We start from the raw sequence: 22,535 nt of genomic DNA, 5'->3' as shown, positions 1-22,535 counted from the left end.
CATCACAGTCAGCAGGAACATAAACTGAATCATCGGCTTACATAAAACGACAGTATTTCCTGGTGCACAGGGGACTAGGGCTGCAACTAGTGATCAGTTTCATTATCGATTCTTTTCTCGATTAATCCATTAGTTGTTTGGTCAATAAAATGTCGATCACTGTTTACCAAAGCCCAAGGTAATGTCTTCAAATGTTTTCTTCTGTCCACAACCCAAAGATATTCAGTTTACTGTCGTAGAAGACTAAAGAAAGCAGAAAATATTCACATGAGAAGACTTTTTTTTCTCAAAAAATTACTCAAAACTATTAATCAACTATCAAACTACTTGGTGTGTAATTTAGTTGTTGGCAACTAATCAATTAATCAACTTCTGCTGTGGCTCTGATAAACAAATTACAAACTACATACAGTATCTTGTAAGAACTATATTAAACATACAAAATAACCTGCTGAGAAATACTACAAGCGTACTACTTAAAAGTACAGACACCCTGTAAGTCTCTACTGCAATATTCCCATACAGATTTTTTTGTGTTTTGTCAGTGATTGTGATTTGATAAAAGGCACGTAGGCAGCAACAGTGGTGTTGTAGACAGTCACTTCATTGAAGGGACAAAGGTTAACACTTATCGGCCATTTGAGTGCAGGAACTGTAAACAAAATGTTTTGTCCCAAATAAGGAGTCTGTGAATTTTAGGAGAATTAATTGTCTGTCTATTGTAAGATGGAAAGCATCGGTTTGTTGCTGTGGCCGGTGCAGGAATTTAACAATAACCCCTCTTTACAGCTCCTGACAGCTCCTTTATATTCACCAGCCAAGAAGCCTGGGTGATAAGAATGAATGAACACATTTGCAATCACTCGGAGACATTTTCGCCACAATGACTGCACACACTCACTGTTTCACTCTGTTGGAATCTGTTGCTTGAAGTAAATGTTACTTGTACTTATGTGGAAATGTATAGAAAACCTGTGGGACCACTTGCTTGTTTAAACTACTGTACTTAAGTGTACCTTTTTAAAGAGCAGTCTGGCAAACATAACATTACACAGTTCAGCCATTGTCCCGTATAGAGCTGCAATGATTGATCGATTAGTTGCCAACTGTTTTGATAGTTGTTTAGAGTCATTTTTTAAGGAATAAAAAATCTAAATTCATTGATTCCAGCTGCTTAAATGTGAATATTTTCTGTTTTATTCAGTCTTCTATGATAGTAAACTGAATATCTTTGGTTTTTGGACTGTTGGTCGGGACGTGATCTTGGGCTTTGGGGGAAAAAGTGATCAACATTTTCTAACATTTTATGGATCAAACAACTATTTGATTCATCAAGAGAATAACCAACAGATTAACTGATAATGAAACTGATCACTAGTTGCAGCCACTAGTTCCACACACCAGGAAATACTGTCGATTTATGTAAGCGGATGATTCAGTTTATGTTCCTGTTGACTGTGATGAAACATTTCCAAACTTCTTTGTGTAAAAACAGCTTTTCATGTGGTTTATCTTCTGCGTTAAGCTTAATAACTGATTGTGAAGAACTTAAGCTTATGTTCAGCCCATCTGTCATCGCTTTGTTTTGAATTGTATACGCTGAAATTAACTGAAAAATTACCGGTAAAAATTGCTGACAGGCAGCTGCGTGATTTGATGTAGAACAATGCTTAAATGTTAATTAACACTATTTAGTGTGATTGACATGTTTAAGAAGAATGTTTTTGTATGATTTAACGTTTACCAGTTTCCTTAAAATCTTTGCTTAGAAAGAGAGCACGTGTCCAAATACCTGACGTTAGTTTTGATGTACAATTGCAGTAAATCACAGGCTTTTAGAGATACTTTAATATAGATTATCACTCAGTAAATACTGTTGCTTTCATGTGTTATCTGTTCTGCAAGAAAAAATAGCTTCAAGGTTTATAGTAATTTTGACACTAGCACACACACAGTAAACTGTTTTATTTATTTCACAGACGGATTATCAGGAGCTCCTGCTTCTATGTACAGTATGAGATATAAGAAGTTTGTCCACTGTATGTAAACACAGTCTGTGGCTTTAAAATTCCTCGGTTTAGGCGAGGGGTGGCGCTTTGGTAGAGCGTGCAGGAGGCAGGACATGACGCAAAAAGTACATGCGGTCACGTATCCGGTTAGTAATTTGGTCATAAACAACCACATCTCTTGCCGTTCCTTGAATTTGTGTGACGATTGTGGTGTCAGCGCTTACCGGCAGAAGTTTCTGAATCTCATCGTCTCCCCAGTTAGACTCTTTTTGTTGTCGTCTTTGTGTAAATGACCCATTTTCTTCACTTTCAGATGTTTGTACTCTTCCAGTTTCGCACCAGTTGCATGATATAAACATCATCAATACGCCCACTCGCCTGCTGTGAATCCTCTGGAAAAATGACCTGCTGTATTCACACATGGACTCAATCGGACATTACATGGACTTTGTATCAGGGAGCTGGCAGAGTAAAGTCCGTTTAATGTCCAGTCCAACTGATTTGGACATTTACATTCTCACATACAGCTCCTCCGGGTAATGTCCGGATAACTTTAGGGGTGCAGCGTGTGTGTGAAAGGGAGTCTTATGTATCAGGAGCTCGATTTAAGAGGCCCTTCGAAGAAAAGAAAAGCACAAGCTCTCTCACCTTTCATCAGATTTTAGCGAGGGGCCATAGGGAGCGATGTCATCAAACCAGTTTGAGCGAGAATTTTAAGACATAAATCAAAAGCAAGTTGTGTAATTGCACTGCAGCTTCTCTCCCCTCCTCCTCCTCCTCCTCGTCCTCCCCTCCTCCTCCTCCTCCTCCTCCTCTCAGACTTGAGAGTGAACCACAGAAGGGAAGAGTGGAACCTGGGCCTCACACTGGTGGATTTCATAAGCTGGACTGACCAGTGTCGAAGTCAGGAAATCTTCTCAGCTACTTGTTGGTAGCTGTCCAGCTCAGCTTGATGGAAAAATTCCCTTAATAATGGAAGCTTATATTTAATAGAGGCAGTGTGAATAGATTTAATTTATTTAGCATCTGATGGCAGTTGAAATTTTAGAGCCATGTGACAACAAACGTGTCTTATGTTTCATTACATATGTCACACTTCCTGTTAGCCCCCCAGTTTGTGTCTCATGTATTTCTATTCCATAAGAGTGGAAGCCGGGTATCTTTTCTTTCTGAAAAAATACATACACAGTGATCTTTGAAAAGCCCAGTGGGTCATTTAACAACCTCCTACTGTTCTGAATGTATTTCCAGAATCCTCAAGTTTCAAGTTTTTTCCCCGCTAAAGGTTTTTTTCTGGGATTTTTTCCTTCAAATCGAAAGAGTCTAAGGATAGAAGATGCTGCACAGATTGCAAAGCGACAAATTTGTGATATTAGGTTATACAAATAAAAATGGACTCGACTCAGGTTCTCTTGTAACCATCTGGATGAGAAAATATTCTGACAGCTGCACAATGAAGATGATTTGTAACAGATTTCCCTCGTTGCACCATTGTTTATATAACAAAAACATTTGCCTGAAATTTCACGTCTGTGCTTAATTTGCACCGTGTGAAACAAAATAAAAAAGTTTCGATATTAGTTATATTTCTCGATATTGATGTAACATTGTATTATAATGTAGTTTTAGCTAGAATACTAGGTTTATGTTTTCTTGTCGTGCAACTACTTTGATTGGAAACATACTTGGAAACCTGGTGAAAAATCTTTTTTGTGTTTGTGTGTGTGTAGCCGACGGGATATTTTTTCATTCAGATTGTTAGAAAAGTCTTTCAGGATTCTGGAAATACCTTCAAAACAGCAGTAATTGTTGTTGAACGAGCTTCTGGAAAGCTTCTTTGCCAGTTATTATTACTAAAAAAAAAAACGGGTGCTTAACTCTGTGACTCGGTTGTTTTTTATTTTTTTTGTTTTGTTTTATTTTTACTTCTATGTCATGCCAAACATTTGGCCCGTACCACTTGGGATTACAAGACACCGCTGTTTTACAAAACATACATCTTCCGGCGTATACAAAGCATGTGGAAAAAGGAAAAGAAAAGAAAAACAAACAAGATAAAAACAAAACAAAACAAAAAATCCCAAATGTACTGTTCACATAAAGGACTGTTACATATCTACAGATTATCTGGATAAAGAGCTTTTTTTTTTTTTTCCTCTTCTCCCAGGCTTTCTCCAGATAACCGGCTAATTTATATGTTTCACATGTGAACAGCCGACTCAGTCTTTGCACATCATCCATATTTACAATTTCAACATCATGGTAATACATGAGAGACACAAACTGCATCTTAACTTCCAGCTCGGTTCACCTCAGGTTGAGGTTTCAGGTTGGTCGGGTTGTCAGACTGCAGTGTTTTTGCTCCGCCGTGTCATCAACAGACATAATAATAATGCTTTTAATTCATAGTGCACTTTTCATTCATAGTGAAACTCAAAAAGCCTATCAAGAGCGTCAAACAGCAGGGGCTCGCCATGAAGCAACCAGCCGGCTTTTGTTGAGTATCACTCTGGTCGGAGCAGGTCTTGTAGGCGGGCAGCGAGCCAAAAACCCAGCAAGCCTTGATTTACGGCCCCCGACAGGAGAGCAATTGTAGGTGATGAAACTGGCACCCTTCCACCTCTCCAAAAACACTCAGACAAAAAAAAACACTACACACAAACTGCCTCTGCTGTCTCAAGTACCAAAGTCATGAGCGCGTTTGACATGTATACAAAAGAATGATTTTTGCACTTGTCTCCTTCAACAATGTCCGTGTAATCACGGCTGGCAGGTTCACGTTTGGAAATTATATACAGCTTGAAAACAGAGTAATCTGGCACACCTGCACTCCTTCGCTTCTACCGCACACACACACAGACGTATCTGAAAAGGAAAGCTTGTTGTGTCAGATCTTTACCCTTGGCACCGTGCCCCTGTCAAAAGGAAAGGAATGCTTGTTATTGTGTACTCACACTTTAGAGGTAATAATTACCTCAAAGCCAACGTCGGCTTTAATGCCCACAATAACTCTAACTGATGCGGTTAACACTTGTTGTGTCAGCAGGACGCTCAGAGTTTCTAGTGTTAAATTACTGTATTGTCTTACTCTTAAGTCCTTTTGGACAATTGGTCTGACAAATAAAAAAAAAAGACATTTGAAAATGCCAAAACATCTAGACGACACAACGAATCAGTTAGTTGAAAAAAAAAAAAAACAAGCGACAGATTAATCAACAATGAACATAATTGTTAGTTGCAGCCCTCACAAATCACACAATCCCCAGAGGGAGCTTGTGGTTTGCAAGCTCTCTCTTTTACTCCATTTCACCCTGTTTAGAGACTAGAGGCCTGAATTACATTGGTCTAATTGTATTCCCCGGACTGTTATGTACTGTATTGTATTATTAATGCGCTGCACTCGGCGATGTTGCCCCTACCAAACAGCCGGCAATTTGATAAGCTCCTTTCCCCCTGCACCTGCTTGAAAGACATTTATAGGAGAGCCTATACAGTTCAGTATGGCCTTGACTCTTGAGCAATTTCCTAAGAAGGTTGTATCTCACAGAGTTGTAGTAACTGCTGTAATATCTAATCCCATGCAAATAAAGAGATGAAAGCTTGTCTTAGTTAAATGTAACTGCAGTGGAGAGCTATGCAGAGTTAAATGGTTGTGTGCTGACTAACAATTGTCAGAGTTTCAACTAGTTTCCCTTTGGATGTTACTTTGAAAACAGTATGTACTGTATGTACTGATAAAGGCAGGAGTTATTATTAGTGAGCTGTTTTCATTGTATACCTTGAAACCGACGGACGATTAGGTTTTACAGCTGTTCTTTAAGTGGATTACATCACACGTCAGTTTGGAAACGGCGAACGTGTACGTTATATCTCGGTGACCTCGGCATTTTGGGGATCTGCAGTTAGTTTTAGTCTAGGTTGGAAAACAACAGAACAGCGAAACCTTGAAAAGGGAAGTGTTGCAATCACCGAATGTTTGTGTTCCTGCATGCTTATTGAGGCCTCAGTTCTCTCTGAGGCCCAGCGATAATATACACCATCAGTCTAACAACCTGTAGCTCCCCCCCTCCTCCACTCCCCTCCCCTCCTCCCCTCCCCTCCGCTCCCCTCCGCTCCCCATCCACCTCCTTCACAAGATCAGAAGCATTAGTGCCTGTTGATGCTTGCAGCTGTAGTGAAAGGATTGCAAGTTTGCTGCTGAGCACGCCAGCGGACGGACAGTCGAGTCTTTAAGTACAGATATGTACAGCGTTTGTGTTCTGCATGTATCTCAACTTTTCACAGTTATAGTTCAGTACATGTGGATTTAATTTTAGTACCGTCATGTGACCTACACACAATTTTACATCAGGCGTTCACAGCGGCATCTATCTGGAGTTATTATCAGGACAACAACGTGCCTTCATGGGCTTTTGCATTTACACTTGGTATTAATGTTGTTTGTCTTGTGTGCAAGCTTGTGTGCATTTATGTTACAGAGTTGTGATATGAAAAGTGCACAAACAAGGTCGCAGAAGTCAGCTGTCAACAAACATTGACATGACATTTTCATCTCACAGTCAGGTTTTTTTTTTTTTTTTCCCTCTCAAATGTGATCAAGCTGTATGGATTTCCTTTACGCCCGACTTACTTTGACTGGAGTCTGACCTCAACCAGACAGATGTCGCCTGATAGATCAGAACATATTCAAATTGCACTGTACACTACATGTACTTATATTAAGCAATAACATGTTGTTGTTTTTTCTTTCCTTATATCCAGATATAGATTATATACTAGTGATATGTTTAAATGATGCCTAAAAGTTAAAGGATAACGCTTACGTGTTATTGATCCTTTAGTAATAATAACGAATCACCTGAAGAGTCCAAAGTCTACAATTTATCTGACTAACAAGTATTGTTAGTTGGTAGTGGTCAATGAAATGAAGGTATGAGAGTTGCAACAAATCAGAGAATCGATTAGTTGATAATCTCCAACTATTTTGATAACTGAATAATTGTTTTAGTCATTTTCTTAGCAAAAAGGCCAAATATTCTGTCGTTGCAGCTTCTCAAATTTGTAGCTTTTCTGTGTCATACATGATAGTAAACGGAATATCTTTGGATTTTGGATTGTTGAACAGACAAAACAAGACATTTAAAGAGCTTTAAGAAATTATAACGGGCATTTTGCACTATTTTATAGACAAAACGACTAACCAAGAAAATAATCGGCAGATTAGTCAATAATGAAAATAATCCTTAGCTGCATCCCTATAAGGAATACATCACCTAATGCAATGGCATGACTGTCTTATGTTTTTATTTCTGTTGCTACACGGATAATACTTCTTTGAATAATTTTCTATACTACTGTGTGATGTTCTTTATCAGATAGGTAGGCAGGTATATTAAACCCAGTGTGAATTTTTAGGCTATTTATTACTTCAATTAAACAGAATAGTTTTGTCTATTGTTTTGTTTATTTAAACTACTACTACTACTTAAATGCACGCTTTCAACCGCACTCCATAGTCTTCATCAGTAGGTTAAGTTTGCTCAGTTGTCACGGAGATGGATCTGGATCTGTTGACTGTGCTTTTATGATTTTCATACATGACATTTTTAGGACTTCCCATTCCTGTTGGCTCTAAGTTAAACATTACTGCTGAGGAAGACTGTGTGATACAGATGAAAGATCCAGCAAAAGAGAGTAAATGGACCAAGTGGAGTTTGGATTTTTTTTTTTTCTTTCTTCCAAAAGTCCTATTTCCAAAATAAATAATGGGTCACAAATCAACATAAGTGCTCTACTTAGATTTATTTTCCTCCTCTTTGTGTTGTTAAATGCATTTCAGAGCTTCATGTAAAACACTTTGATTTGCATCTGTGTTCGAAAAAAAAAAAAAAAAGACACAAATACAAAATCAACTGGCCTCTCCTTGTTAGGATAAACTGATTGTTGGTTTTAGTCTTTTCATGCTTGTTGCAAATGAAAGATAAAATAACACCAGCTATGACCTTAAAAGCTCTCGCCAGCCCGTTATTATTAACAGGTTTGTTCTTGCACACAGTGGTGCTGAAACAGGCAGTCGTCATACTGCTTGTTTTTAATTAACCTTAAAAGTGCATCTGTCTCAGAGGTGCGGACGGTAGTAGACATGTCTGATGGCATCGGTCAATGGAAACTGCCCTTCTAATGACTGATTAATGATTCAGAGCGCCGTGGCCGTGTTTTCAGTCTTGTCTGGCTCAAAGTAGGTGATGTATGGAGAGCTGGAGCCGGCCCAGTCACCATGGTAACCTTTGTGATGTCTCCCAGTTTTTTTTTTTCTCTCTTTCTCAACAATACGGCGTGCATTTAAATTCTAGGATGCACCTGGTTTGTTTTGCCCAGAGTTGTGTCACGGCCCCCCGAGTTTCAGTGGTCGGCTCTAAAACACTGTAAAAACAAAAAAGTTTGCTACTTCTGCCAAAGTTTTGTTCCTAAACTAAGTGTTCACACATGGAGAAGTCAGCTCAGCCAGTTCTTTCTCTGCTGCCGCTCTGAAATTCCTGCCTTACACACCAGGGCTGCCATGTTCCAGTTTCCAATGTGAGCCACTATCGGTACGGCCGGAGTGTATTAGATTCTCTATTGGGAATGCGGTGCTAAAAATACTGGCCTGGCTGAAAGTGTACACTGTGATAGGAGCCTGGACTCGCCGCCCTGTGATGATTCGCCTTCTCCACAGGGTCACTCAGTACTCAGTTGATATGTCCGTTGATATTTCTGAAACTGCAGAACCACTGTCCCTCGTATTGTTCATTCCTGGCATCTTTTGTCCAATAAATTATGTTTTGTGTGTGGTTGTATGAGAAAGACGGAGGCGTCGTCGTAATTGTAAAATGCGTTCGGTAGATCCACAGTAGTCTAGATCTGTTGCAGTCTCCTCGGGAAGTTTAATAGGAAATGTTTCATTTGGAGGTGGATGTGTTGAAATTACAGGTTTGTGGCATGCTATTCATGCGTGAAATTCGGCAACGCTCCCGAGACCACAACGAGAGCTGCAGATCTAAATGCAGTTTTAAAAAGAGAAATGTGCTTTTTAACGAGCCGAGTTGCTTTTAATAGCCTGCAGTCGAAACCCATGTTAGGACATTTTGCTTGTATTTTAAACAAGCCGCAAAGTTGTAGGCTGAACCCTGGATAATTGCTGCAGCGTGAGCTTTCTGGTTAAGGTCATGGAGTGAAAAGCTTGTTGTTTGGACACTTTGTGATTGGACACTCTGTGTGTGTGTGTGTGTGTGTGTGTGTGTGTGTGTGTGTGTGCCGGTTGTCTTGTACTGTTATGCAACAGAAGGTGTAAAACGAGCTGCTGCCATAAAGAGGTGCACGCCTAGCTGTTATACCTCTTCCCACACATGGCTGACCAGTTGGCCTGATGCGCCCAGCTCAATGGTTGGTAGTTTGGTAAACAAATACAGCCCTCTCACCAGGCAGCACACTTCCAGATGCACCCGTGACTCGTGAACTGTGAATATCGGGCCTGGAATTTCCCATGTTGCACCTGTAAAGGAAAACATCTTTATGGCCATTGTTACTTTTACTGTTATGTCACACAAAGCATATGTCGAAGATGTTGGCTGATTTCCAGAAGTTTAAGGAGAGTTGAGGATGTCCTCATTACCGTCAGCTTTCTCCATAAAGAATCCCCCCGAGTGTAATAATGTTTGATTTAGCAATAGGTTTCAAGAAGTCCATGCAGTGCTTTATCTGCAGTCACAGTGGAGTTGAATCCACTGCATTTATCTAGAAATGATTAGTCAATTGATCAATTAGTCAATCAAGAAAATAGAAATTATTATAATTGAGTATTTGTTGCAGAAAAAGAGGCTTAAAAAAGTCATTTATCAAGCAAAATGCCCCAAATTTACTGCTTTTCTCTGTTTTATATCATTATGAAGGAGGTATTTATGAGTTTTGGACTGTAGGTAGTAGCCTAATTCATCACAGTATGCTCTTAAAATTGTGATTTTCACAGTTTTTTTTTTCCCCTTGACATTCAATAAATTGAATGATGAATCGACGGTATGAAAATATAATTGACACATTAATACTTTTTTAGTTGCAGCCCTACATTCGTGTCTTACCGTGTCATTGTGATACCGTAGGATCGAGAATGATTGAGACAGAGAAAAATGTAGCCCGTCTGCGCAAAAACAGTCAAAGAATTCCTCATCGCACAGTATGATGTGTCTGGGTGAGGACTGACAGAAGCCACAAATCTACTACTGCTGCAATACTTGACCGTTAGTACTTCAATTCCCCTCACAGACAAATATTTTTAATGGGTTAGCTAATGTTTTTAATGGTCTGAGTTACAGAAGCAACCCCACAAATCAACTAACTAAGGATGAGCACAGCTTCACTCTGATGACAGCACTCCCTATTTGACAGTGGCTTACTGCCAGAAATGTGGTTGCTAAACAAAATGTCAGCAAAGATGGTCTGGTCTTCATCAAAGCCAGGGACATAACCACATATTTTTCAGTAAAATATCCCCTCTAATTACCAAGAGATCTATTTTTTTCCCTCCTTGAGACCGTGTCTGACTTCTTCGACCCTGTTTTTCCAGTTTGCAGAGCAGACGTCTTGCCTAACGGATCGGTCACGTTCAGCAGTTGTAATCTTCTGACAAATGCAAAAGATAAATTTGTCTTTGGGAATTTTTTTGTTGTTATTCATAACACTTCCTTTCCATAATGCAGTGCTATTTTTAGTTCGCCTTAAGATTATGCTGCAAAGTTCAACACTTAATTGATGATTGAAAAATATTTTTTAGCCCAAAACAAGATAAGTTTGAGCCTTTTTCATTACTTGCTTTATTTTGTGTGACTCCCATGAAAGCACCTAGTCTCTAAAGAACCTGTGTCTTCCCTTTTTATGTCTTTTCAGTTTGTCCAAGCAAGGACATCCGGAATAATGTGACCAACCTGCAGACGCTCGAGAACTGCACTGTGATTGAAGGCCACCTGAAGATCTTACTTATGTTTAGGACCAAGCCTGAGGATTTTCGAGGCCTCAGTTTCCCTAAGCTGACAGTGGTCACGGACTACCTGTTGCTGTTCAGGGTTTACGGCTTGGAGAGCCTCAGCGATCTCTTCCCCAACCTGACAGTCATCAGAGGCAACAACCTGTTCTTCAACTATGCCCTGGTGGTGTTCGAGATGCTCCAGCTGAGAGAGATCGGCCTCCATAGCTTGATGAATATCACCCGAGGAGCCGTGAGAATCGAGAAGAACCCAGATCTCTGCTATCTCTCCACTCTGGACTGGTCCAAGATCTTGGACTCAGTGGAGGACAACTATATCGTAGCCAACAAGAATGACAGAGAGTGTGGAGACGTGTGTCCGGGGGTGGCCATCGGAAAGACCACCTGCCAGACGACAACCATCAACGGACACTTCAGCGAACGATGCTGGACGCAGAAACACTGTCAAAGAAGTAAGCAGTCTTTTTGTTTTAATTCGCTCACTTTCATATCTGACATCTTAACATCTGTGTTGCACAATCTGCAAGCAAACAAACAGCAGAACTACCAAGTCCTGATCCAGGACCCTCACAAATATACTCACGGGATGGAAAGCAATCTTCTTAGTGACTTAAAAGGTTATATAATTAAGGCTACTATGAAATCCTGCACCATTGTTGACTTTACATGGTTTGCATTGGGCTTAAAAGTCACTAAATCTCTGAATAAATCATGTTTTTTGTTACTTAACACCAGCTGACATTGTTTTTTTATCCGTATTTTAAGTTGCTAAGACGATCCGATGAGTTAATGTTTGCAGCCTTCTTCCTGTAACAAATTTGACATACACCTGATTGACTGAAATGTTCAGATTTCTTCTGATAGCCGCTGAGACACATAGTGAGACAGTCCTGGATCAGAGCTCAATACTGTGAAGTGCTGAAACAATTAATCACCAACAAATCTGATAATGGATTTGTTGGCAATAGATTTTAGGCATTTTTGAAGCAAAAATGCCAAAATATTTTGAGGGTTCAACTTCTGAAATGTGAAGATTTACTGTTTTTCCCTGTTTTTCTTTCATTGTAAATGAAATATTTTTTAGTTTTGGACTTTTAGTCAGACAGAATGAGCAATCAGAAGACACCTTTTTTGGTCTCTGTTGGGTCTTTTGTCATTTTGTTGACTAAATGGTTAATCAGTTAGTCAAAGAAATAGTCAACACTTGCTTTTTATGGAGCTTTCTACCAAATCTTGCGGGGTTGGTCCCATATTTGTGACAGTTTGCTTTTTTATGTTTTTGTAATGCTAAAAAATCATTACTTCTACACTTGTTTTAGAAGATAAACTGTATCTTTAATACAGCTTCATAATTCCCTACCATTAAAATAACATCATCATATGATTTTTTTTTGCTAGTGACCAGCAGCAGCTCCTTGTGTAGCTCTTCTCAGCTACTTTTCCATCAACACATCAATATTTCCATTCCCTGCTGCTTTTGCCACACGTCTAACCAGTCTGACATTTGCAGAATTCAACTCTCCATTCGGACCAAATAGAAGGCGATGAGGGTTGCTGTTTGAAACAAAAATACTTCTTTGTTCGCGTCAGAATGAATGATGAATTGCAGCTTCAAAATTGTTTGGCCAAAAGTAAGTTGTGTCCCTTTTTTGGTGTTGAAATGTCAGAGCCGTGTCATGTGCTCAGGTTTAGTAAAGTAGGCCAAATTCTGTGTCAATGCAGCTTGAACTGTACTCTAACGTGACGCAACACCTCACCAGTTAAGTCTATGAATGTTTACTCTCAAAAGACTGTAGTATGTCATAGCTCATGTTGTGTGGAGGAGGTAAAGAAAGACGTTAGGACCCCTATAAGCTCAGCTCCTGCATCATGGGCCGTTCCCCTCTGTTCTTGCTTTCACTGTAAAACAACAAGCCCGCCCATTTCACACTGCCAAAGAGTTCAAGTTCGAGTGCTGAGAAGAATTTTGCGCATGGGTGCTGTCTGAACACCTTGGCTCGCACCATTACGCAACAGTCCGTACAGTAGTTTAACAACTCTTTTGAACCAGTTTCCCTGCACATGTCAAGCTCCTATTAATGCGTTGTTTGGTGTGGCGGCTACACGCAGCTTCTGTAGAGCTGAGTGAGGCCCATTATTATGCTCTTCACTCCCCTCGCCACTGAAGAGTGGTTTTTATAGTTTTTTTCCATTAATGACTTTTTTCTTGATCCAATTTCTGAGTCATCACAAATCCTTAAAGGCATTCGCAAAAGGCCCAGAAGGCCTATTGTCGAATTGTGGTGATGTGGTGAACGTCAAAGCGGAAGCGTTTTAGAGAGTCTCAGAGCAGAAATGATTTCCTAATTGTGTGCCATTCTCTTGACAATGAATCAAGACCAGACGCTGACTGGCAAGCACTGATCTCCAGTCATGGGCCTGCATTCTGCATGGGCAGGGCCTGTGGTCTTGTGGTCTGGGACCTGTGGTTTTTTGCCTACTTTCACTAAAGCATGAAAAGACCCGTTAAGCCCCAGCTTGAACCACAGGACAGAGCGCGAGGCATTCGGTGTCCTCTTCAGATCTACGCTCTTAATGTTTTTTATAGACTCGCTGTAGTTCCCAAGTAAGCTACTTTTTTCCAAAATTGTTGGATTCTTATTTTTTAGGCTCCCCCTGCTTCTCAGATCTGCTGCTGTTGTGACTCAGATAGCTTTGAAAATAAAGTTAGATGCATCAACAATATAAATAATGAGTCTGATACCAAAAGTAGTATTTTGGAGTTACAGTAAAATAACTTTTTCATATGCATAATAGTTCTCACTCAAATAGAGAACTTGATGCCAAAACTGTGTTTCATGGCTGTTTATATAATAGAGCAAGTGAAAAATGATGACATTGCTATATTAAAAGGTTTTGTACTGAGAAGAATAGGCAGTGGATAAGTAGTGTAAGTGCCAGAGGTGACTGTGGGTCACCCTCAGTACACCAACAGAAAACAAAGCTGCAGAACCACGAGGCTTGGCTTAGCTCCCATGTTTGGAGTCACAACCCATTTCCCTTCCCTGCCTCTATAGCGGGGGTAATTTTAGCTTCTACCAGAGCAGCCGCTGCTAATTTCCCCCTCCTTTTTACACTAAATTGGGTGGATCCGTTTAGCAAAGTGGCAAAGCAAGGTTGCAGGAGATGCTCATTACCAAAGCTTATTAGATTTGACTACATGGACACACACAGACACACGCCATGTCAACAGCTGTAATAGCGGCAAATACGAGACATCATCTTGTGAAGCATCTTTGTCATCTTTGCAATTATCTCTTTGAAATTCTGTCCTAATTTTGTTTGGTGTGTTATGAAGTTTTAATAAAAATAAATGCCAATATTCCATAAAGTGGTTGAAATCATTCCTCCTTTTCATACTGGCTATTAAAAGATCCCCTTCAAATGTGTTTTCAATGTAAGTGATGGGGGCCAAAATCCACAGTGTGTCCACACAGTCATTTTGTGCAAGAATGCATTTAACAGTTTATCTGAAGCTTATATGAGGCTTCAGCAGTCTGAGTTAGTCATATCAAGTGGATTTACAGTCTTTTTAGCATCAATTTCCCTCTTTGTGTTTCCCTGTTGTGCTGTGGTGGAAGTATAGTAACAAAAAGAGAGACTTTGGCAATAAAAAGACTGTAACATTTAAAAATATCTACTTGATTTGACTAATTTGGACAGCTGAAGCTTCATAATAGCTTCAGATAAACTTTTAAACACATCTTCTACACATTAGGAGGACTGTGGATTTTGGCCTCCATCACATTGTGAGTGCATTATGAAGGGATCTTCTACTGGTCAGTATGAACAGGAGGGGTGATTATGTCAAGAAAAACCTGTTTCAATGTTCATTTGAGCACCTGACTGTTGTTTTTAAGACAGACTTGAAAAATTGCGAACCCCATCCTTTTTAAGTGCTTCTATTTCTCTTGAGATTGCGACATGCCGCTCTGATCAATCGCTACGAAATGAACACACAATTTGATCAATCAATCACCCGCTGAGCTTAAATAGACCTGATTTGACGCATCTCATCTCATTATCAGTGTAGTCACTTTTAGTAGAAGACAGTTTAAATAATTACCTAACTCATTTAATATACGACCTTTACTCTGTGATGTAGCGCCACTACTCCTCTGATGTTAGTGGTCGTTCCTTCTTCTTTCTCTTCTTGTCATCGCTCTACTGATGCTGATAAAGGCATAAAAATCCCCCAAAACACTATATATTTTTTTTCAGGCTCAAAATATATACGTTATGACTACACATGTGTGAAAACGCCTGCATATGCAAACACCCAACGTAGTGTTAACAGAGTTTTGTGTCCACCATGCTGGAGTATACCAGGCCCTTTTAAGGTAAATCCAAAGAAATATCAAGAACTACTTTGAAAAACACTGTTACTGGTAATAACAAATGGTTGTGAAACCCCCCAATTTCTGTGTCTTTTTGTAATGTCTCAATTCTTTTACGAACTCAGCCATTTTAAATCTGTTGCAAAACAAAGCAGGCCTTTATTTCCTCTTTAATAATTGAGTTGAAATTATAGCGTGAAGGGAAATATTACTGTCGAGAATATTTTCTTTTAATGAAGTACTTTTCCTTGCCAGCACTCATTTGAAAATAATGGGCATTTGATTGCACTGTGGTAATTATTTATAAACATGTGGCACAGCTTGTTTGGCTGGTTGGACGTAAGCTAAGCTTGAGCCCTGAAAGGGGCTGGCAGCTGAAAATATTGGCTGTGACTCAATAAGAAATCAGGGGCTTCCCCTCAGGACCAGATTTTTTTTTAAACTGCTAAACTGAACGGAAAATGTACATCTGTCCATTAAAATATACATCTAATGATGGAAAAAACCATCATTAGAAGTATGTTTCATCATGTCAGTACATATAATTTGAATCAATGGAAGTCATGATAATGACTTAATGAATATTTAAACTTTTTAAACTTGATCAACCCTGAAAAAAGGTGTAAATCTTTGATATCAGGGGGCCATGGGAATGCACCAATCTGATAGATCGGATAGTTATTGGAGCTAATACTGACCTGATTGAGTAAACAGGGTAACTCCCATGACGTGACTATTACACATTACAGTTTTTCATCAACGTCATCGTAGTATTCAGTGTTTCTGCTCAGTCACATTCAATTAACCAGCTTTGTGTGGCACCAAAAACTTAGTGAATGTCACAGCAATAACTTACTTCATGTTACCTTTTATAAAAACAGTCCAATAAGTTCAATGCAGTGAGGTTAACAGATTTTAGATTTAGGGAAAAGAAAGCACTTGCAGCACTGGCAGATACCTTAAAGGATAAGACTGTTTCTAAAAAAGAAGCCATCGCCTTCGGGGCAAAGTAACATGTCACCCAGTGCAACGGTGTGGCTCGTTGATGTGTTTTTAATAGTTTCTGAACAATGGAGGTCTATGACACAGAGGAATACGATATATCAGGCTTTGAATACACACACAATACTTGTAAGTAGGGTGAGTTCATTGTTGGTTTGGCTCTGCACATGAGATTCGTCGGCAATAAGAAGAATGTGGAAAATCACCAGCCATATCCTTTAAATTAAGGTATCAGTAAAAAAAAAAAAAAAAAAGGTATTGGGAGAGAAAATGTTGGATTGGTGCATCCCTAGTCACAGGTAAAATTGGATTATTAGGTTACACTTGACTCTTTTGGCTGAAATAATTAAAAGCGTGTCATCTTCACTTAAGGGCATTGTAAAATCTTTGTTTTTCATTGTAATCAAATGCAGCTTGTGTTTGTTCTCTTCGCGGAGCAGTTTTTGTTGCAGGCCCTTTACCAAGAGAGACATAAACGAGCATGTATTTCCCAGGTGGCTAGTATTTTACACACATTATTATAACTGATCTTAATTATCTACCGTCTGCTGGAGATTAGACACCCGGGGGGGCTGTCGTCCTCCCTCCTCCGCAGCCGCCGCAGCAGCAGCATTTGCCAGTGCACGGGTTCAGAAGATCTGTTACATATTTAATAAACTCCCATACGGTGGAGAGCAGCTCTTAGCAGACGCCTCAACCTCTGATTGGTTTGGCACTTTCCACACTTGTAGCATGTGTGCCTCTGTATCCTGTAGGCAGAGGAAGACTACTGTTCATACTGTCTGTTACAATTGGACTATTTTCCTATGAAACATATGAGCCAGGTCAGGTGAGGACCCCGCTGCCGGACCTTTCTTGATATGGAGGTTCCAAATTTACCCTTGGCTGACATCACGTATGTCTGTCCACCAATCACAAGATAGACTTGGAGATTTGTCAGGGTCAGTGTGGGTGTGTAATGGCAACACAGACATGGGTTGTAAATCACACAGGGACATAATCTGTGTGTGTGTGTGTGTGTGTGTGTGTGCGTGTGCGTGTGTGTGTGTGTGTGTGTGTGTGTGTGTGTGCAGACAGAGCGGATGGCTATTGTTTAGTCTTGCTGCTAGGAAACAGGAGAGTAACACTGTGGTGTAATCGTGGATATGAACACATCAGTCACTCACCCAGACTGTATCAGAAGGAAAACCGAGGTCACTGGTCACTACGGGGGTGAAGGGGTGGGGGTCCCACCTCACCGATGACCTCAGCTCTCCCCACTGCCGACCTTGTCGCAGCTCCCACACGCAACGGTCAACGCTGGCGCCACGATCCTTTTCCACTCTGAACAATGGTGGTCGTAGAAGTTCACGAAGCGTTCTTCCCAATTGTTTCCTGTCTTTGTTGCTCTACTTCCTCTGTGAGGTTATGAATGGGGGGCCTGGAGCACCGCCTCGGTAGCGGCAGACACTTTTATGAGCCCAAAATACTGATGGCTGACCCGTGGAGGTCAGCAAGGCAGGAAAGAGGACAAACTTAGCTGCTAGTAAAAGCCGTCTGTGGGGAAAAAGGAGGATATTGTTACTGGGCTTTATTATTTTTGGATGGAAGTGACCCCTGGTGTGACAAAACCCTGAAGAAACTACAGCTTTATTATATTTTCTTGACTTGGGTTCATTATTGGCACTTCTTAGTTTGAAAACTATAACTGTATGTCACTTTTTTACCAGCCAGTGGTGTGAGGACACTACTCTTTGATGTCTCTTGGACATGTTGAGGGCTGCTGTAAGCCAATTTCAACAACCCAGTGGGGCTTATGTATCCATTGACTGTAGTATTTGAAAGCCAAGCTGGCCTGAAAACGATGCACATCCCCATATAGCACATTTTCTGTCAATAATAAAATAAAGTTTCTGCTCCACCCCCCCCTCCCCATCATCTGTCCATCTTTTGCGCTGATTAAATTACTCTTATTGGATTTTTACTTGCAAAGCTTTTATTGCACTTACAGTAACGTAACAAGTGTAGCTGTCTTCAACTCGAGTGCTTCACCTGGTTCACTGTCTCTCCTCCGCTGTGCTGTGTGTGTAGCACACACGGAGGGCTCAGCCCCGCCCGCGGTGAACCACAAAGAGCAGAGGAGAGTAAATTAGATAAAGAGCATTAATTAACATAGTCTCTACTGCGTTTTACTGTCATTTATGGTCGCGGTCTCGCTGCGTCTCTTCTCTTCTCTGCTTTTTCTCAGTGAGAGCGGGGCTGAGCCCTCTGTGTGTGTGTGTGTGTGCTGCACACAGCGTAGCAGAGGAGAGACAGTGAACCAGGTGAAGCACTTTTTATGTTATTGTAAGTGTAATAAAACCATCACAAGTAAAAAGCCAAGAAGAGTAATTTATTAATATAATCCACACAGAAGATAGACAGACTCTGTAAAGAATGTGATCTGCGACGCAACGTAATAAACGATAGAGTGTAAGACGTTTTTCTATCGTCACACAATGTATATCATCATATCGCACAGCCTTCTCCTTCTCCCATCACATGAATCAGTTCTGTTTCTATTTTTGTTGTGGCCCCCATTCATCCTGTATCCTCTATACAAGATTAAACTTTAAAGCTTAAATCCGCAGATTTGTGCACGTTGTTGCCCTTCAGAGCAGCGAGAAGTAAATTAAATTGTGCACAGTCTAAAACAAAGGTGGTAGAAAATCCAGAGTTACGCTTGTGATGTCCTGTCCTTGCTGAGTGTAAACAAGCTTCTCCACTGAATGAAAATGTCCTTAACCCTCCAGCTCAAACAAACTTACTTCACCTTTCCACACAATGTGCAAAATAAGTCCTCGATACAGACTGCTGTGATTTTATTACAGGGCTGCAATCTCTTTTTCAGGATCTGACACAGTGTCAGCTCCAACATCATCCAAACACAATTTATACTGTACGTGCACACATGGCTAGCGAGTGTATTACAAGGTAGGGGTTATAGATTTTCTGATTAGCTAGTAGATTGCCTGTCTAAAAGGAGCATTACAACCCCTTCACCACATTTAAATTATTTCCCTTTCTTTATTTGTTTCCACTGTTCCAAGGCTTCTGAACCAATCGTCGTACTCGTCTGTGAGCGATTTCAGTTTTTCTTTTCTTGCTTCACATAAATGCTCCTTCCTTTTTACAGTTTGTGCAGATTTTAAGTTAGTAAAGAAAGTGAAACTTTACTCATTTTGCACTCAAAACCAGGGTTTAAAATGATAAACAAGCATTTGAATAAGTATTTAACACAAAAACAGGAAAAAAAAATGTAGAAGAATAAGAAAAAAAGGCAAAGGAGAGGTTGTTTGCACACTCAAATCTGCAAGTCCACAAGCTCTTAGTAATGCTTTCGATCTGCAAGGAAGTCAGGGTAAGGAAGCATCAATGAAATGTTATCGAGAATAAACAGATCTTCAGATGAGATTTAAACACTCAACAGAGTTGTGATGAAGTAAAAAAGGACAAGCTTCTGTGCTGAAGCTGCTGTTTATTTGAATTGGCCACAGCAAAGTATATAAATCACTAATCGTGTTATGCAGAAGATTACAATGTGTGAAACTGTAAAAATGGCAGAAAACGTGCCTCTGAATCTTCTGTGTAAGGACCGTTTTATAACCCATTTAGTAGAATTTAATAGATACTTAATATCTTTCACAAAACGTTGGTTTGTAATCTAGAAGGGTTGATAAAAGGGAAACAGACAAGATCAGACAGATGTGTACATGTCATAAAAATCTGCCCTGTTTTTTTTCACAGCCTCGACAGTTTACTCTCTTCATGGTTCAGTATGCAGAGGGCTTTTCTACTAGCCTATATCCAAAACGCTCTCAGACACCCCCCCTTACACACACACACACACACACACACACACAAACTCCTTTTCCTTTGAGCTGACTTAACTGCTCTGGCACTCAGGCTTGTGGAGCTGCACCCTGCGAACTCTCGCCGTTCAGCTACTGGAGCCATTCCCATGGAATCCCAGACATTTCAGGCATTTGTTAAAGCTGGGCCGACAGGCGTTTCTTCACCGCTGTACGCGCTCGCACTAACCATAGCCATTCGATTTACAACAGCTCACTGCTGTTTTACTGCTCATTTAATCAGACCCGCAGGAAAAATGTTTTTTTTTTTTGTTTTGTTTTTTTAAAAAAAATCTACTCTCTCACAACTTTGATCCAGATGTTTTCTTGGTTTCTTTTGTCATTTTTGTATTAAATGAGAGGGCTTGAGTGTCGTCATGGCAATGTTTTAATCATCATGTCATCGCCAGGTTGTGTCAGATGTTTTCTTTCTTTTCTTGAGTGGCTAGTGATGTGTGTGTGTGTGTGTGTGTGTGTGTGCAAAATATAACTATTGTATAATATCATAACACTTCACTCCATAAAATAGCACTAATGTGTGAGTGCCTTTGTACTCAATGCTTCAAATGAATGAAGAAGTAAAAACCATCATGAAGTGGTGCTCTTGAAAATTGTATTTTGCAAAAAGAAGTTGATTCAGGGACACAGGTGTAACTGATTTAAGTAGTTTTTTTACTGCAGTCTATGAAAAACAAAGAAAAATCTGTAGTGGAATATCGAGGAGGGAAAAAGCAAAGAATTTTTACATCTAAAATACAAAATATTCAATAATGTTATAACTCAACTCGAGCGATATTTCTCCTATCTCGCTAAATAATTAAGAGGTTATTATCGTGATTGATTGTTTTGTCATTTTATATTTTCGACGTGGAACATTTAATGTTTTGTACCCTAAAAAGAACTCGAATTAGTAGAAGTACAACGCTTTTGAAACCGAGACTGAAACGGCGACACAAACATTTACGGCCTTGATTCGTGGTTCTGTCTTCCGTGTCGCGGTCCACCCCCTCAACCCGCTGCCACCGCTGCAGGTGCAGCCTGTTGAGCCCTCATCGCGTCACTAATGTGAAAAAAAAACTCACACAACCCCCGCAAAATGATTCATTTCACGATCAGAATTTGATGCATTCAGTCTGATAACATTTGGAAAGTGTAGAAAAGCCGCACAATCAAATTATCCCCATTCAAGTTAGCTAGAGAGCTAACTGGAAGATTACCATTATTACCAGTAATGCAGTAACAGCAAATTAACTGAGCAAATGGAAGCAGATCAGAAAACAAAGAGGCTTTGTACTAAAATATGAAATTTGTTAACAAACAGAAGGAATTAGAAATAAAGGCCTCTCTCTAATATAAGCCTGCTTCCAATAACGGCCTGCTACCCTCTGCAGTTGAGGTAAATAAAGATCCCATCCACTATTAGAGGAAATACGGTAATTTTGTTTACTTAGTTAATATGTAGACTGGGCTTCAGCAAAATGTATTATAAAGTTAATCTGCTTCATAGTGTTTTTGATAATTGTAGTAGATTATTTTTTTTATTCCGCACAATAAGTTCTTGCTGCTGCCGGAAACGTAAAATACAAGCCCTCATAAGACATAAACATCATAAATAAAGATCATCTGAAAGCACAGCAGTCACTGTGACTTCTCAACTGTCCTCTTACTAATAAATGAACTAGAATTAGAAAGTTAATGACTAAGAACTCGCCTCTTCTGTAGATTAAACCATCTTCTAGATTCAAGAAATGCAAATTTCTCATAAAGTAGATTAAGGGGACCCCCCAGTGCGACTCCGGTTTCATGATCATTTTCTTCCTGCTAACATTTTTAAATTATTTTTACTGTAGCACTCTTATTAAGAAGAATAATTGCATTGGTTAAAATTTTAATTAAAAAAAAAAAAAAAAAAAAAAGACAAAAGGTGTTTTGACGCGGCGTTAATGAAATAAATATGACATAAATGGTTTTGATGTCATAACAGGTAGTCAAAGTCAAGCACGGAGGTAGTCATTATTTCAGCCTGACACTGAACCCTGGAAGGAAATGAAGATTCAAGGCCATACCGTGCGTCATTTGCCTGTCAGACAGGCAGTGTAATTGCCCATCAATGAGTGCACAGTGTTTATCATTTCTATTCCAGTCACGGACAAACTGGATATCCTGCCTTCAGATGACAGCGGCGGCAGGGCGACATTAAAAACAAAAAGTGCTTTTCCATGTTGTTTGTGTGTTTTTGTTCTATTAAAGGAGGCCGAGGCCG

The 22,535-nt window shown here is 39.8% G+C and overlaps 1 protein-coding gene across 2 annotated transcripts in view; it reads left to right on the top strand.

Annotated features, from left to right (window-relative positions):
• The window catches only part of insra (insulin receptor a), a 57,498-nt gene that overhangs the window by 2,025 nt on the left and 32,938 nt on the right, over nucleotides 1–22,535 (top strand). For both annotated transcript variants that reach the window (XM_067606317.1, XM_067606316.1), the window contains exon 2: nucleotides 10,929–11,477. In XM_067606317.1, the coding sequence (XP_067462418.1) occupies nucleotides 10,929–11,477 (549 nt within the window). The remainder of the gene's footprint in view (nucleotides 1–10,928; nucleotides 11,478–22,535) is intronic.

Source organism: Thunnus thynnus, chromosome 12, assembly GCF_963924715.1.
Source record: "Thunnus thynnus chromosome 12, fThuThy2.1, whole genome shotgun sequence".
Classification (NCBI taxonomy): Eukaryota; Metazoa; Chordata; class Actinopteri; order Scombriformes; family Scombridae; genus Thunnus; species Thunnus thynnus.
Note: the sequence above shows the minus strand (reverse complement) of the source record. Positions and strands in the feature narration are given on the sequence as shown.